At 35.1% G+C, this 17,145-nt stretch overlaps 1 protein-coding gene across 1 annotated transcript; it reads right to left on the bottom strand.

Moving 5' to 3' along the window:
* Positions 1 to 641: 641 nt before the first annotated feature.
* Positions 642 to 15,741, bottom strand: LOC120123628 (probable WRKY transcription factor 29). Its single transcript, XM_039142476.1, has 4 exons — positions 15,720 to 15,741; positions 1,547 to 1,893; positions 1,342 to 1,455; positions 642 to 1,029 (listed from the first exon to the last, which is right to left on the bottom strand). Exons 2-4 carry the CDS (start codon positions 1,855 to 1,857, stop codon positions 840 to 842), a joined length of 615 nt encoding a protein of 204 aa, XP_038998407.1. The 5' UTR covers positions 1,858 to 1,893; positions 15,720 to 15,741; the 3' UTR covers positions 642 to 839.
* Between the last annotated feature and the right edge of the window lie 1,404 nt (positions 15,742 to 17,145).

The following is a 17,145-nucleotide window of genomic DNA, read 5'->3' as shown; positions in this document are numbered from 1 at the left end:
AAAAATGATAAAGAGAAAAGTGATTATTTAATCAAATGTTAAGGATTTTTTTGTCCTAAAATGAAACGTTTGATCAAAATGTTCAGAAAAAAAAAAAGAATAGAATGGTGATTTTAATAAACGTTGGAAGACTAATTTTGAGGCTTAGAAAAGACATATAACATGGTATCCTATCAGGTTTCAAGAGTGCTTCTATGTACTCTTGGACGAAGTTGGCTACAACTTTATCGGATACATTTATAGTTTTTTTTTATAATTATAATTATTTAATTTATTAATCAATTAGTTAAGATTGAATATTATATATATTATTACAAAGATTACTTTTCAATCTAATTAATTCTATGTATATATAATTTTTATTCAAACATTAACATTATTTAATAGATTTAATATCTCATTTTATTTTTTTATAATAAAATATTAAGATTACATCAACATAATTCTTAGATTGTTTAACATAATTCAATGGATGATTCTTATTTTATATGTTTTGGGTTCGAGAATAATATTTATATAGATATTTAAATGTTTATTATCAAATGATCCAAAGTATTTCGAATAGATATTATCTTATAAAAAAAGTCACATGCCTCTTTGACGACTGCAATTGCATAGACTATTAGATGGACCGGTAAAATGTTCATTCATGGACACAATATTTCATGATACAAATCCGGAAACTGCTCTAAAAACACACCATCGAAATTCTTTAACCTTTGACCTAATTCATGGTCACTAAACATAGCATCCGGGGTGAGAATTTTGGCCCCTTCTTCACCATCTAAATCCTCCATTTTTACCCTCCCTTGTTCCACACTCTCATCTTTAGTGGCCATCTAATTTTTGCTGCCTGCCATTACCGACTTCTTGCGAGTGCTCCCGGCGAGCGAGCTCCGCCTAGTAGGGTGACTGTGGCAGTGCTCCGCGCCTGTGTAGGTTATAATAAAAACTCCAGGATTCGAACAGCTACGCTCCACTTGCTTCCTTGCCAAACATCCTTTTGAGCTACTGCACCTATAATAGCTTCTGTTTTTCCCCAGTTCAAGCAAAGCAACATTAATGAAAATTTAAACTACCCCTTGATCCAGTAAAACAAAACAAAAAATAAGCATGTACACAATCATGGATTTAAACAGTGGTATACTATCGGAATAGCAGCTGTTATATAGTAATAATTATATCGTTCAAATCGTTATTGCATGACCGTGATACCCGCAATGATTGCATGCAATATTACTTATTATAGCCGTAATCACGAATTTACGATAAACACAAAACAACTGAAAATACGACTAAAACCACAATTTAAATATCTAGACACAATAAAAGAAAATTAACCTCGGAAATGGTGACCCTTTGATGGGTTTTTGCCCATATTTTCTCCAAGCCCACGCATCCGATGGAAGCTCATCTGCTGTTACATGCTGCACCACTGTACTTTCCTTATTCTTCCTGCTGAATTAATACATATGATCAAACTGTAATAAACTTAGGGTTTCCCACACTCAAAATCTCTAGTACTTTGAAATATATATATATAAACCTGAATCTTTTAGGTTTGTTTGAATGTTTATTTCCAGAAAAAGATTGCTGCCTTTTTGGTTTCTCTGCTGGTAGGGAAGTTGTGACGATGTTTTGAGTTGAATTTGGAATCAAACGAGGGTAGAAAGGCTTGTAAAGTTCCTCCAGCTCGTCAAGAACATTAGGGTTTGTTTCAAAATTTTCTGGGAAAATCATGGAATGATCATCTTCATCTTGCTGGAAACCCCAAGGACCAAAACTGAACTGTGGGTTTTCCATGGCATCACTGCTGCTTCCTCCTCCTACAACGGCTTGCAAATCCCACTTCTCCATCTACAATTAACTCGTCAACAATATCTGTATGAAGAAGAAGAAGAAGAAATATGGTGATTTTGATGAAGAGATATGGGAGCAAATCTAAACTTAGGCCTTTGTGTATATATTGATAAGGAAGATGGAGATTCCCCCCCCCCCCTTAAGTTTTGTCTCTATATTTTACTTGTAATTAAGCAGGCAATTATGGGAATCTGGTTTTGAATTTCCACTAGGTTGACCTTAACTATAATGACGTATTTTCATTCTGGTTTTAGTTATTGTAAACTATCAATTTAATCACTTAATTATTCTTATGCTTTTACTATCCAACTATTAAAACTTTTATTCTTGATATTGATAATAATTTTTTGTTTTAGTTATTGAGTATTAAAAACTTATTAAAACAATGTTGTAATTTAATATAATAATAAATTTATTTTTAAAACGTATTATATTTATTAATTTTATTTAATTTAAAATAATTTAATAAATTTAATTATAATGTTTACAAAGTTTATTAATCCTCAAACTTCATCATCATCCTTTGTCAACAGTGGCGGATGTAATGGTGGGCACGTGCCCACCCTGAAATATGAATTTCTTTGTATTAGTTATCAATTTTATTGATGGTGTACACTCTAAAATTTTATTTGTGTCTATCTCATATGAACAATTTATATTATTAATATATATGCGTCCACCCTCAAAAAAAAATTCTGGATCTGTTTGTCAACCACTTCAAATTTTCAAGTCAAAAAACAAATGATTAGATTTAACAAACTAGAAAAATTAAGAATATATAAAATTAAAAATTAAAAATAAAAATATAAAATTTAAATAATTCAAAATATTTTTTACGTTCAAAATCGCTTCTTTAAGACAAGTTATACAACCATTATATTAAATTATATCATCATATTCGTTAATTTTCTAAATTATTTTAAATTAAAAATAAATTGATAGAATGTATGAATTTTAAAAAATAAAACTATTACTTATATCAAATCATGTCATCATATCCGTTAATTTCCTAAAGATCGATGACTAAACTGGATTGAAATTGTTAAATTATTGACTAATAAAATACAAATTTTAGTAACAAGGTAACGGAAATAGAAACACTGTAATAATCTGATGATTAATATGTGATTTACCCTTAAATTTTTTATTATGATAGAATTTTAAATTTAACCATTCTATTTTAATTTAGTATAACTTCACATTTCTATTTAATTTTTTTCATGTTATCCTTAGCTCCAAATTGATAACATCATAGTTGCTGGTATTAAATGAAATAGATTTTATTTTTTTTAATAAAAAATAAAAAAATGAAAATTTTGATGTCATCACTTTAATAACAACAACTAAAAGTATTACCAATTTGAATCTATTAAGCAAATGAGTCAATTTATGTCAAATTAAAATAGAGAAATTAGATCTTAGATTGCAACATAGAGAGAGAGAGAAAAAGAAATTAAACCATTTTACATTCAAGTAAATAACAATAAGGGTACATTACACGTTTAATACCCTAACTATCATTCTTATTCTGTTTGTCACCCAACTATTATTTTTCACAGTTATATCTAATGTTACGTTTCGATTTTGTTTCAGTCACCCACCGTTAAAAACATAATTGCCGATGTGGCATTTTTTTAAAAAAATAGTGATGATGTGGCATTATCATATGGTGACAGATTTGCATCACCGTTGATTTTTTAATAGTGGGTGACCAAAATGAAAACAAAACATAATGTTAGATATGATTACAAAACAAAAAATAATTAGGTGACTAAAACAAAACAAAAGTGATAGTTGGTACTAACTTGTAATTTACCCTAACAGTAATAATATGTCGAAATGTTGAAGGAGATAAGGATATGTGATGAGCCCATTTATTGCCACTTGCCCGTTTATAGAATAGGGGGTATTGTAATGGTTGGTCCTTAGTCTCATATACCAATGAAACCGTAGCCTTTCTTCGTTTCAACATTCTCCCATTCCATGGAGGTCCAGCTTACAGAATTCTGAATTGTCATTAGGAGTCAACTTTTGATAGGGTCGAGTTAAAATTTTTGAGTTATTCGAGTTGACGAGTCTTATTTTATAACTCAAATTTTATTTAAAAAATTTTCGTGTTGAGTTGTTCGAGTTTCTATTTAAATTTAAATGTAAATGTTTATAATATTATGATAATATTTTATTTCAATTTAAATGGTTTTATTTCAATTTAAACAGTTTTCTATAACCATATACAATACATATATTTCTTCATATTTTTTATATGTGATATACATTTGTAGACACCCGTTTTTGTCCGGATTTTCATTTTATTATTATTATTGTTGTTGTTGTATTAATGTTTATTTACATATTTTTGTAGGTCCAATCCAAATTACGAAGCCCAAAATACGAGAGCACCCAACCCAGACCCGATTACACCAACCCGAAGCCCAATGTACTTGCCCAACAGCCCATCAACTTGGGCCCAACAAAGGAGGCCCACGTGTGACTCGTGCCATCAGCTAGGGTTTTTTAACACACTCTTTAGTGCCGTCAATCCACAGTTGTTGGATCTGATTGAGATCCGACGGTCCACAAGTGTCCAAATTAGGGTTTTTTGACCATATAAAATACATATATTTCTTCATATTTTTTATACGTGATATACATTTATTATACAAAATTGAGGAACTCGACTCAAACCTGAAAATTAATTATCTAATTACTAAAACTTTCAAGTTATTCAAGTTTTATTTTATAACTCAACTTAAATCTAAAAAAATTTTAGTCGAGCCAAGTTAAAAGATCAAATTTTTTAAATTAAATCGAGTTTTGATCACATCTAATCGTGATCGCAGTCTAACCTCATCATCTAAAGAAATGGAATATACATGATCGGTAGCTATCTGCAACTTGTAAAAGACAATTACAAACACTACGGTCAATATTCTCCATTTTGCAACTACGCAAAAAGATGTATTGTGGCTATGTAAGCTTTGAGCAAATAGCAGTGTGGGTTGAAGAAAGTAAAGCGTAAGCAACGACCACGTAATTTAAGGTTAAAAAAGGACGGAAGTAGATGTAACTGAAAATGCGATAATAAGTATAACATTTTAGGTTAGGTATAATCTAAAACATTGCATTTTTTTAGTATTTCCGGTTGAACCTAAAATGTTACATTCTTCATAATATTTTTTGTTGGTAAGTGAAAGATAACATTTAGGTTGTGCTAACCTAAAACGTTATGTTTTTTATCACATTTTTTATTATGCTTATTTTTATTGTTTTTAGCCTTAAATTAGATTGTTGTATCGCATAACAAACAAAAAAATATGATATTATTACTTGAGGAAAATTCTACGGTGCACGTCGCACACCAAAACACACCACTAAAGCGACACAAATAAACACACTACTATCTAAATTGTCCTTAAATATTAAAGGGTAAATTACATGTTTTGTACCTAAATTATCATTTTTGTTTCATTTTAGTATTTAAACTTTAATATTTACTAAACGTGAAATGACCATCCAGCTCAGTTGGTAGAGCACAAGGCTCTTAACCTTGGGGTCGTGGGATCGAGTTCCACGGAGGGTATTTTATAATTTGGAGGTCTCATACGGAAGCTGCTCACAACTTGGCGTTGGGGGCAGCCTACTATCCTACCTCCCCCGTACCCCATTACATATGGGAATAAGGGTCACTTAATTTTTATTTACTAAACATATAATTTACCCTTTTAATATTTACTTAATAAGCATAATTTAATTAATGATGTATTTCAATACATCACTTTAATAATGTGTTATAGTGTGCGACGTGCACAATAGACTCCTCCATTACTTGAAGTGCAGGGAAACTCCATATAGTGGAAGCTTATTTATTTTTTTGGTTTGGACTTTGGACCACCATTTAACTCATGGGAACCATTTGGCTCTTTCCTTTTTTGCTCAGTATATTCATACTCCAATTTGGGTTGTTTAAGATAAAATCATGGCTTCATTGTTTTAAGAGTAGTATTTTAACTATCAATTTTATTTTATTTTAATAATTTAATTATTTTTCTAAATCAAACTTAATATTACATTTTAGTTTTATTTTGGTTATTCATTGTTAAAAATTTAGTGTGATATTTTTAACGACATGATATTATCTTATAGTGACTCGTCAGCATCACAGTTAATTTTTCAATAATAAATGATCGAAATGAACCAAAACTAAACAATAAGTTTTGTAGATGCTCAATTTGCCCAAGGCCAAGTCGGAGCAGACCCGAATTAATGGCAGGCCTAAAGAAGAACTCAACCCATGCATAACCCAAATAAAGACCTGGCTTGGGAGTAAGCCCGGACCAATGGACCGGTTGGTTGGAGCTGTCTAACCATGCAACTGCTTTGATGTACTGGAATCAGAAAAAGAGGACTTTCAGCCACGTATGGTAACTGGTCAATTATCATCAGTTAATTAAAACAACCGGGGAGGGGTATAGGAGCAAGAGAGAAAAACTGTAAAAGGGGAGTTTTTCTGGAGATAGATTACACGGACACAAGGAGATATTTGCAAAGAACCGAGAGCAAAAAATACAAAAAAAAAACCTCCATTGTTTCTCTTTACAGAAAGTAGATAGTAAAACAGAAAACATTGTACTATATTTTCCTTCAATTTGAAAATCAAAGGAACGGAAGAGTTCGATCGTTTCAACGAATCAAAGCAATACAAAGTGAAATTTAGTTACTACAAGCAATACTGGTACAAGCAGTGAGTTTCGAAAGCAATACTAGCAGTCCATAAACAGGTTTTCCTTTATTTTATTATCATCATTTATTTCCTTTTTACCTTTGAAATGTTTATTTATGTATGGGTTTTGTAATATTTCTTTTGAAGCATATAATAAAAAGAGAATTTGGGGATTACCTGGGATGTTAGAACGAATGAGGGTCTTGTTGATTCCATGTTTACTCTGTATGGGCTTCATTGGGGTGAGATTAAGCATAATAAAACTTTTGAAATAAAAACCAAACTAAAAATAAAACAAAATTTCATAGAAAGAAAGAAACTCTTACCCTTTTGGAAAACCCTTCGTTTCCTTGACTGGTGAAGTTAGAAAATCTTCTAATCAGAAATAGAATACAAAAAAGCTTTTTCGTTGTTTTTTTGGGATTGAGGGAATACACAGTTGGTTCGATTTCATGTTTAGTTTGGGCGTTTAGTTCGGTGGGTTATAAATCGGTTTAAAAGAGGAGTTTGGTCAGAGAGTTTTAAGTGACATGGGAACCCTTATCGGGGCGTAGCGTAAGGCAGTGGCCATGGTGGCTACCACAATTTTTGCTTGAAGTTTATGTTTAATAAAAAAGAAAGGGAAGGGAGGTCTTACGGGTCATTGGGACCATTGTTTAAGCATCGAGAGGAAAATGAGATAACCACCGAGGCCCGGTGGTCGGTTGTCGGCTTCATAGGGCTTGATCTAGAAGCTTTGGCCGAGAGATGGAGAGGGTTGCTGAGAGTAGTGTCGTGTGTGCCCAAGAGAGGTGGAGAAGATGAGACTTGAGCGGCTGAAGGCTTATTTGCACGTGATTTACTTGGGCGTTTAGGTTTAGTGAGTTTAGCTTAGGTATTTTAGTTTAGGATTTATATTTAGACATTTGGTTTAATTATTTTTAGCCACCATGACTTTAGGGGTAAATTATGTTTAGACCCTTTCAATTTAGACGCATTTTACAGAGCAGTCTATTATTTGTTTTAATTTCCTTATTTTTTTTCGAATGTGCAGACACTATTATGTTATGTTGCATTTTATTTTAACTTAAACTAAATAGGATAAATTTTATATCAGACCCTGTAATTTATACGTATTTTATATTTAGGTCGCTGATTTAGTATTTTATGTTTAGGTCACTGATTTATTTCTGATTTATAAATTTAATTTTGCGTGCATTTAAATTTAGTCATTACATTTATATATATATACACTTTTTAAAATTTATAGTTTAGCATGTTATGATTTTGTTTTTATATTTGAGTCACATTTGTACATTATGTGTTAATATGCGTAATTTATGATTTTTAATTAAAATATATGTATATAATTTTTTGTAAGTCACGTTGTATGATATTTTTAATTTTGCTTAATTAATTTTTGGCATGACATACTTTTTGCACAATTTGTATGATATCCTCATTTGCATAACTTGATATATTACATAATTGGATTATGGGTAATACACTTTTAATTTAAAATTATTTTAAGTGGGTTGTCATAACGCATTTGAGGTCCGCTTTTAATGATTTTAAAATAAAAGTGTATCCCATTAGTGACACCTAAAAATTGATCCATCACTTTAAAATTTGGGAATGGAAGAAAAAGAAATATTCGGCTATTTAAATTTATTGAGAAAATGTTGTTATAGCTTTTAAGATCTGGTCTCGATATTTGTAAATAATCGAACATTCTTTATATTTCTAAAATGACTCGGTAATTTTAATTTAATTTATTTGAGTGCTTTTGAATGTTTTTAAATTTACATCTTTGTTTTATGGGGTCAAAAATCAAATTAAGTTCGAATTTCTAAAGTTCATTGCAAAGACGTTAATTAATCGACTAGGTACCGATTTAGGGCGCTGTGGGGTGCTAATCCTTCCCCGCACATAACCGACTCCCAAACTCAGATTTTGGTAACACAAACCTTAATTTGTTGTTTTAATAAAAATTAATTTTTATTTAAAATAACAAATATTTTTGGGTGCGCAATCACACCCTAATCAAAGATTGGTAGCGACTCTTTAAACCGTATTTTTTCGATCGTAAAAGAAATCCAATTTTTTTTGAAACGAGAGGTTTTTAAATCGCATTTTTTTTAAATTAAAAATCAATCGAAAGAGATAAGTCAAAAATTGATGTGATTTTCAAAATCTCGCTTTTTCACCTTTCATAAAAAAATTGTTTCGACGGCTTGGCGACTCCGCTGGGGACCATTTTTTAGAGAGTCAGGCCGATAGTCAATTAATTAATTGTCTTTGCAATTGAAAATTATAAATTCGTTTTAATTTGGTTTTTGATCCATTGTTTGGTTTTTAATAAATTTTGTTTATATTTTGATTTTTTTGATTTAATCCGATTAACAATTAAATAGTTGTACTAATTTGTTTGCTAATGGTTTCAGATTAATTGTGTGAATTTAGGAAATTTTGAGTGTTTTTATTGTGTTTTTTCGCTTTTCCTCACACACTGCACAGTTGCATTTTCATGACATGAGATAAAACCCTGCTTCGTCCTAATTAAGTAGGAGTGAGAGACTATGCCCTCGTGTGGTTTTCACCTCCGCATGGGATAGTGGATCGCTCCTGAACCTCAGGCCTTATGGTCCTCGTGATGGTAATCACCTCCGCATGGACATAAGGAGGTGTGTTCCCTCGAAATTGAACTCGATCTCCTAAAGCCTGTGATGGGCCAGGATTGAGGGTTCGGTAGCCCAAGGAGGCACCGACAAGGACAATTCGAGAACCTATTACTTTAGAACTGAACCCGGTATATAGTGAACATAGAACCTGAACTTAGGTTGAACCAAACCCGAACCTTAAGAATCCCGTGAAGAGAGTACACAAGGAAAAGCTTTTTTTGAGTTATTTATTTTCGTTTTTCGAATAAATGCTTGCGAACTAGATATCATGCGGTTAGGTTTATTTTTCTCGAACAAGCACGCGAATTAGATACCATGCGGTTAGGATTTCTTTTTGTGAATAACAAAGCATGGGGGTAGATATCATGTTGAGTAGGATCTGATAAAGCATGATTGGGTAGCCAGCATGTGGGTAGGATTCTTTAACAAATTATTATCCCGACTTAATTACTTTATGTTTACTAACCGATCTGTTGTTGTCTTTGCCTTGTTTCTTTTCTGTTTTGCATTGCACTATCCATTACATGGTGTTGATTTGGGATCGATGTCCATATAGAAGGACAATAATATGGAATGAACGGTTCAGAAAGAGGTTGAGGACAATGCGGATGTTCTGAGGTGGTCGGAACAGTCCCAACTGACCAATGGGGACAGTGTGATACCTGGATACGTGTCGGAGTTATTTGGTTACACTCACATCAACGTACGTTAGAATGATCTGAGTGAGCTAAGAGATGGGAAGATGGGAAGCAGCCAATAAGGAGATATTTTATCAGTTGTATTGCAACATTTTTTATCTTCTGGATGTTTCTATTGACCGAAATATGTTTAGAGCATTGGCGCAGTTCTGGAATCCGGTTTATAGCTGTTTCACATTTGGTAGGGTGGATCTGACATCAACAATAGTAGAGTATCAAGCTTTGGTCCGTTGTCCGAGGTCCCAAATGGATAGAGTATATACCAAGCTGTCGGTCACTCGTTCATTTAAGAAGAAATTACTATTGACGACCGGAATGAGTGAAGATTGGGTAGTCAGAAACATTAAGAAGAAGGGAGACAGTGAGTGCATCTCTTGGTCTGCTCTGAAAGAAGTAATTAATCATCACCCTGATAAGAGAAACAAGTTTGACTTGTTTGCTTTAGGGATTTATGGGCTTGTTATTTTTCCAAATGTGCTAGGATATGTATATGTATCAGTCGTTGACTTGTTTGAAAGATTAGACAAGCACGTGGATCTTGTTCCAGCCATTCTAGCTGGGACGTTCCGGTCTTTGAGTTCTTATAGGCGCGAAGGAGAATGACGCTTTATAGGGTGTGCGCCTTTGTTACTAGTATAGACTCTAAGTCATTTCAAACATGTTGAAAAGACACCAGGACGAGTGTTTCTAGATGGGTTTTCGCCTTTGAAGGATTTCTTTCTAAAGAATGGCCTGGGGGTTTCACCAAAGAAAAATGGATGGTCATCTTCAAGGATATCAGAGATGGTGATATTTTGTGGCGAGCTTCGTGGAATGTATCTTCTGATATACTTTACCGATGTGGAGAGCGAGATTGGGTTCCTTTTCCAGGTATATGGGGTTCTGTTGGGTATGCACCGCTACTAGTTTCCAGACAATATGGGTCAAGGTAGTTCATTACAGCCACATGGGACTTGGTAGGGTCAGATTTTGCATTCAGAGGAGATCAGTATAAGGGTAAAGTTAAAGGGGTTGTTGAGGCCTGGAGGTAAACTCGTCGTGTGAATTTGTTCACTTATGATCTCGAGTTATCTCAATAGTACGAGCAGTGGAGAATCGGTTGAGTAAATGACAACATCCCGATAGTGAATCCTAAAAATATTCAGCCGGTGGAAGAACAGTTGAGAGTGGTGCCATCTCCATTAGAGTTAGCTAAGCGCGATTTCGAAGCAGAACGGAGACAATGGAGAATGACTTTATAGAAGTTAGAAGATTAAGTGTATCAAAAGGGATTGGAGATTGACATTCAGAAGAGTAGAGCAGATCGAATTGAAAAAGTAGATAAGCAACTTCGGCTAGACTTTGACGATCTTCGATCAACTTATCAGCGAATGGTAAAAGCTCAGATAGGTTCTAGCTCGAGTAAGTCATCTGTCGAATAGAGGCAAGAAGTGGTGAGCCTCAAAAGAGTAGCCGGAGAGAATCAAGAAAAGCTCAAGCAAAGCAGACACCAAGTTAAGATTTTATCGAAGGAAAAGGATTCTTTAGAGCAGAGGTTACAAGAGAGTCAAGCCCAGAATGAGAAGTTGAAGGAGAAGGTTTCAAGTTTAGAGACTGTATTACGATAATATCGAAATAGGGAAGGTAGCTCAAGCAGTGGGGAAGTTGAGAAAATGAAAAAGCGAGTGAGTGAGCTTGAAGCCATGGTTCAAGATTTTCATAGGAGAGCAATTGAGCTATCGATAGTTCCTTATGAGGGGGATATACAGTGGCGTTTTCAATGAGAGCAAGCTCAGGCGAGAGTTAAGTAAAGAGATGACCTTATTGCTTGTTACTTAGGACACGCGCGGAGAATAGCTCAATATTTGGTCATTCTATCTGAGGAAGATGCTGATGTGACTTAAGAACTGGATCCCAAGGCTGAAGAAAACCAGAAGATTGTGGAGCTGTTAGCACATGTACAACAAATATGAGAGATGGTGCAGATTTATTTGTGATATGTTCCAACTTTGTAATTGAACGTCGTTCTAATATAAAGAGTTGTTCTAAGGAGTCGTTCCAGGATCAACACCCTGCATTTTGCATATACATTTTTAATGCATTTAAATTTTTGCATCTCATTTTATTCATTCATAATCATATATTTCAATATTCATTAATAAACATCAACATTAATAAAAAGACTGTATGACAGAGTAATACTGGGAACTTCCAAGTATCCCTATAATACCCGAAAGAAGGTCATGGATGATAAAATTGCTCAACTTGAGAAAACTCAACTGGAGTTATAAGAGAATATGAAGAAAATGCAAGAAGATATGATGAATTGCCCAGAAGGAGATGTTTTTCAAGTTTGCGAGTCTGTTGGAAGGAAGAAATCCGGAACATGGGAAAAGCCCTGTGCCAGGAGCTGTAACTGAGGACCCACTTTATCCTCCAGGGTTCACCCTAGAACAATCTCAGAACGTTCAAGTGACCCCTGTTCATGTCGAAAAGGTACACATTAATCCAGTCGGTGCTTCTGTTAACGTACAGCCTAGATCTGGTTCGTATCAGGAAGAACATCAATATCATCAAGTTTCGGACCTTGATGAAGAAGACAAGAAGGACCAAAACAATCCGCTGGAAGAGAAATGGAAACAGTTAGAAAGAGAAGTCAGAGCCATGAAGGAAGATACTAGTGTCTATGGATTTGACGCGAAGGAATTAAGTCTAGTTCCTGATTTGGTTTTGCCTCCAAAGTTCAAGGTTCCTGACTTTGAGAAGTTTGATGGTACCAGGTGTCCCTCTGCGTATATCATGATGTTCTGTAGGAAGATAACCGAATACATAGGGGATGATCAATTGTTGATACACTTCTTTCAGGAAAGCTTAACTGGTTCGGCAATCCGGTGGTATAACCAGCTGAGTAGAACTAATATTAAATTGTGGAAACACTTGGCTAAGTCCTTTCTTGAGCAATACAAACATGTAAAAGATGTTAGGCCCAACAGGATAATGTTGCAAGGAATGGAAAAGAAGTCTAACGAGAGTTTTAGACAATATGCTCAAAGATGGAGAGATGTAGCGGTGTAAGTCCATCCACCATTGGAAGAGGATGAAACAAATATGCTTTTTGTCAATACCTTAAGGGCTCCTTTTTTCTCGCATATTATCGGCAATCCTTATCGAAGTTTTACTGATGTAGTCACGGTGGGAGAAATGATTGAAATGGCAGTTAAGAGTAGAAAGCTCGAGGGAGGAGAGTCTAGTAAGAGGCCACCAATGAGGAAAAAGGAAAACGAAGTCAGTAATATGAGGCAGTACGATTCTAATAACATCACTGTTTCCTGTCCTCAAGGAGCAGGGTCATCAACACAAAATGACAATAGACAAGGGGCAAGGGACCAGAGGAGAGAGAGGCCTCAATTTGATCCAATTCCGATGACTTATAAGGAATTGTTTCGGATTTTGTATGATCGGCATGTAGTTTCACCGTATCACGTGACACCAATGCAACTTCCTTTTCCCAAATGGTATGATGCTAGTGCTCAGTGTGAGTACCATGCGGGGAATCCCGGGCATTCCATTGAGAATTGTACTGCATTTAAGAAGGTTGTCCAAGCTTTGAGAACGAGGAATGTCATCAACTTTGGTGACAGTAAACAGCCGAATATAGCTTAGAATCTGTTGCCAAGCCATGCAGGGGCAGGAGTTAACGCGATTACTGAAGAGAGAAGAAAGAGAATTGTAATGAAGGTTAGTGATGTGGTATCACACATGAGTTGGGTGTGGTGCCAGATGGTTAAGGTATGATTGTTGAAGCCCAGTTTGATGGGTGAACAGTTTAACAATTGATAGGAATGCCAGTATCATAACAATGAAGGACACAGTATTCAGCAATGTCCTGACTTCCTATCTTTGGTACAAGACATGATGGACAGTAAATAAATTGAGTTCTTTAAAGAGATTGCTGAAAAAGAGGAAGCGAAAGTTTGTGCTTCAGAAGGATCGTCTAAAGGGGTATACAATTCTAGTTGTCCCCTAATCATTACTCCCAAGAATCGATTGCCTGAAAAGGTAGCTCCGAAAGTGGTTATTACACCTCCATCTCCATTCCCATATCGGGATAATAAACAAGTGCCTTGGAGATATGATTGCCATATGGGAGATGTAACAAAAGAGAATGAGGAAGTAGATGAGGTGGGACACTTTACCAGAAGTGGTAGGTGTTATTCTCTTAATCCACCTAAAGAGTCTGAGAAGAAGGTTACGGTTGATAAGGGGAAAAAGGTTGATATTCAGATAAAAGAAGATGAGCATGTTATCAATGAATCAGTAACCGAGAGTGAAGCGGTAGAATTTTTGAAGTTTCTGAAGCACAGTGAGTACAGTGTTGTTGAACAATTACATAGGTTGCCTGCCCGTATTTCTGTTTTATCATTACTTTTGAGTTCAGAGGCCCATAGGAATGCTCTGTTAAAGGTTTTGAACCAGACTTTTATTCTGAAAGAGTTGCCCATTGAAAAGTTGGACCGGTTAATTTCCAATATACAAGCTGATAATTTTTTATCTTTTTCTGATGATGAGATCCCTTCTGGGATGATTGGTAGTCAGAAGGCTTTACATATCACAATTAAGTGTAAAGGGCATGTGTTGTCCCGGGTTTTGGTTGATAATGGTTCGGCTTTGAATGTGATGCCCTTAGTGACTCTGAAGAAGCTTCCATTAGATAATACGCTTATGAGAACCTGCCAAAGTGTGGTTCGAGCTTTCGATGGGACTAAAAAAGAAGTGTTGGGCAAGATTGATGTTCCTCTAACTATTGGTCCAGCAACTTATGAAGTTGAATTTCTCGTAATGGACATTATGCCTACGTACAACTATTTGTTAGGATGGCCTTGGATTCATCAGGCTGGTGTAGTTCCGTCCACATTGCACCAAAGACTAAAATTTGTAATTGATGGAAGGTTGGTATGTATTCATGCTGAAGAGTACATTATTGCTTCTGTTTCTAGTATTGCTCCGTATATTGAAGTGGATGAGCAAGCGGTCGAGTGTTCTTTCAGATCATTGGAGTTTGTCAATGCTACGTTTGTGGCTGAAGGCATGAAGATACCAAAGCCTATATTATCAAATTGTACCAAGATGGGGCTTAATTTGACTCTTGGAAGAGGAGCGAAAGTTGGAAAGGGGTTAGGAAGTCAGTTACAAGGACCGGTGAATCTAATATGCCCTATTACTAAAAGAGATTGATTTGGTTTGGGGTATCAGCCAACTTCAAGGGATAAGCTGAGGGGAATTAAGAAGGGTCAGGAAATGAGAAAGGCCAGGTTGGCTGGTGAAGACCTTAGCTAGGAACCCATGACCTTCCCGCCATTGAGCAACATTTTCATATCTGGAGGGCATATGTTTCAAGGGAATTCAAAGAGTAATGAGATGATGGTTGAGAATGCCTTAGGATATTTAGGCATTAATGTTATAACTGATGATGAGTTTGAGGAAATGAGAGCTATGGGCATTTATCCTGCACCGCCGGGCTTCGTGTTGAACAATTGGACCGCGAAAGAACTACCTGTAGTTTACAAATCTATTACAGAGTAATGCACTGGAACTTTCTCCCTGTTGTTCATACCCTGGGGAAATAGGTGATTTTATGTAAAGGGTTAAGATGTTTGTTTTTTCTTGCTTTCAATAAAAGATGCATTATGTTAGTTCAAAATGGCAAACATTCTCCCATGCATTTGTTTCATTCATTCATTCTTTGTTGTATATGTATATATTTATTTCTTTCTATTTATTTATATGGGAAAAGATCCTCCCATATGTATATATGTATATATATCTTCTCTTTCATTTTTCTTTCAGGAACTCAAATATCAATAATATGAATGCTAATGACTCTGACCCGGAGATTGATTTCGAGAAGCCCATATGTCAAGGGGAGATAGAAGATTCTGATGATGATGACGGATGTGAACTACCTTCTGAATTGTTGAAAATGGTGGAGAATGAAGATAAACAGATTATGCCTCATAAAGAGTCTACTGAGATTTTGAATTTGGGGATAGATGAGAATAAGAGAGAAGTAAAGATTGGTACCACTCTGTCAGTTGGAGGTCGACAAGATTTGATAGAATTGCTTCAAGAATACAAGGATGTGTTTGCTTGGTCATACGAAGATATGCTATGTTTAGATAAAGAGTTGGTTGTCCACAAACTGCCAATAAAGCCTGAGTATAAGCCGGTACAACAAAAACTGAGAAGAATGAGACCTGAGATGCTGCTCAAGATTAAAGAAGAAGTGAAGAAACAATTTGATGTTGGGTTTCTTAAAGTGGCTAAATATCCTGAGTGGGTGGAGAATATCGTCCAACTACCAAAGAAGGATAGGAAAGTTCGAATGTGCGTCGACTACAGGGATCTCAACCGAGCTAGTCCAAAAGATAATTCTCCTTTGCCACATATAGACACTCTAGTGGATAATACTGCTGGAAATTCTTTGTTCTCTTTTATGGATGGTTTCTCTGGCTATAATCAAATTAAGATGAACCCTGAAGATATGGAAAAAATGACGTTCGTTACCATGTGGGGAACGTTTTGTTATAAAGTAATGCCGTTTGGATTGAAGAACGCAGGGGCAACATATCAAATGGCCATGGTGACGTTATTTCACGATATGATGCATAAATAAATAGAAGTTTATGTCGATGATATGATTGTCAAAGCTAAGACAGTGGAAGAACATATTGGGAATTTAAGAAAACTCTTTAAAAGACTAAGAAGATGCCAGTTAAAACTCAACCCAAATAAATGTACTTTTGGGGTGACATCTGGGAAGTTATTGGGATTCGTAGTAAGCCAAAAAGGAATTGAAATAGACCCAGATAAAGTAAAAGCTATTCAAGACTTGCCAGCCCCATGAACACAGAAAGAAGTCAGAGGATTTTTGGGGAGATTGAATTATATAGCTCAGTTTATTTCATAGTTGACTGAAAAGTGCGATCCCATATTTCACCTTCTTCGCAGGAATAACTCAGGGGAATGGAGTAAGGACTGTCAAAAAGCTTTTGAAGCAGTGAAAAGATATTTGTCGGGTATTCCAATCTTAGCGCCACCCATCTCAGGCAAACCCTTGATTCTTTATTTGTCAGTTTATGAAAATTCAATGGGGTGTGTGCTGGGGCAACATGACCAAACTGAGAAGAAAGAAAGGGCTATCTATTATCTCAGTAAGAAGTTCACTGAA

This window comes from Hibiscus syriacus, unplaced genomic scaffold, assembly GCF_006381635.1.
Source record: "Hibiscus syriacus cultivar Baekdansim isolate YM2019G1 unplaced genomic scaffold, ASM638163v2 tig00110402_pilon, whole genome shotgun sequence".
Taxonomy (NCBI): Eukaryota; Viridiplantae; Streptophyta; class Magnoliopsida; order Malvales; family Malvaceae; genus Hibiscus; species Hibiscus syriacus.
Note: the sequence above shows the minus strand (reverse complement) of the source record. Positions and strands in the feature narration are given on the sequence as shown.

What these genes read in the sequence shown, in the direction of transcription:
- LOC120123628 (XM_039142476.1), bottom strand. Translation starts at nt 1,857, where the DNA reads ATGGAGAAGTGGGATTTGCAAGCCGTTGTAGGAGGAGGAAGCAGCAGT. An exon ending in AACAAACCTAAAAGATTCAG is followed by an intron (nt 1,456 to 1,546) that starts GTTTATATATAT and finishes TTAATTCAGCAG; the next exon opens with GAAGAATAAGGAAAGTACAG. An exon ending in AAAGGGTCACCATTTCCGAG is followed by an intron (nt 1,030 to 1,341) that starts GTTAATTTTCTT and finishes GGGGAAAAACAG; the next exon opens with AAGCTATTATAGGTGCAGTA.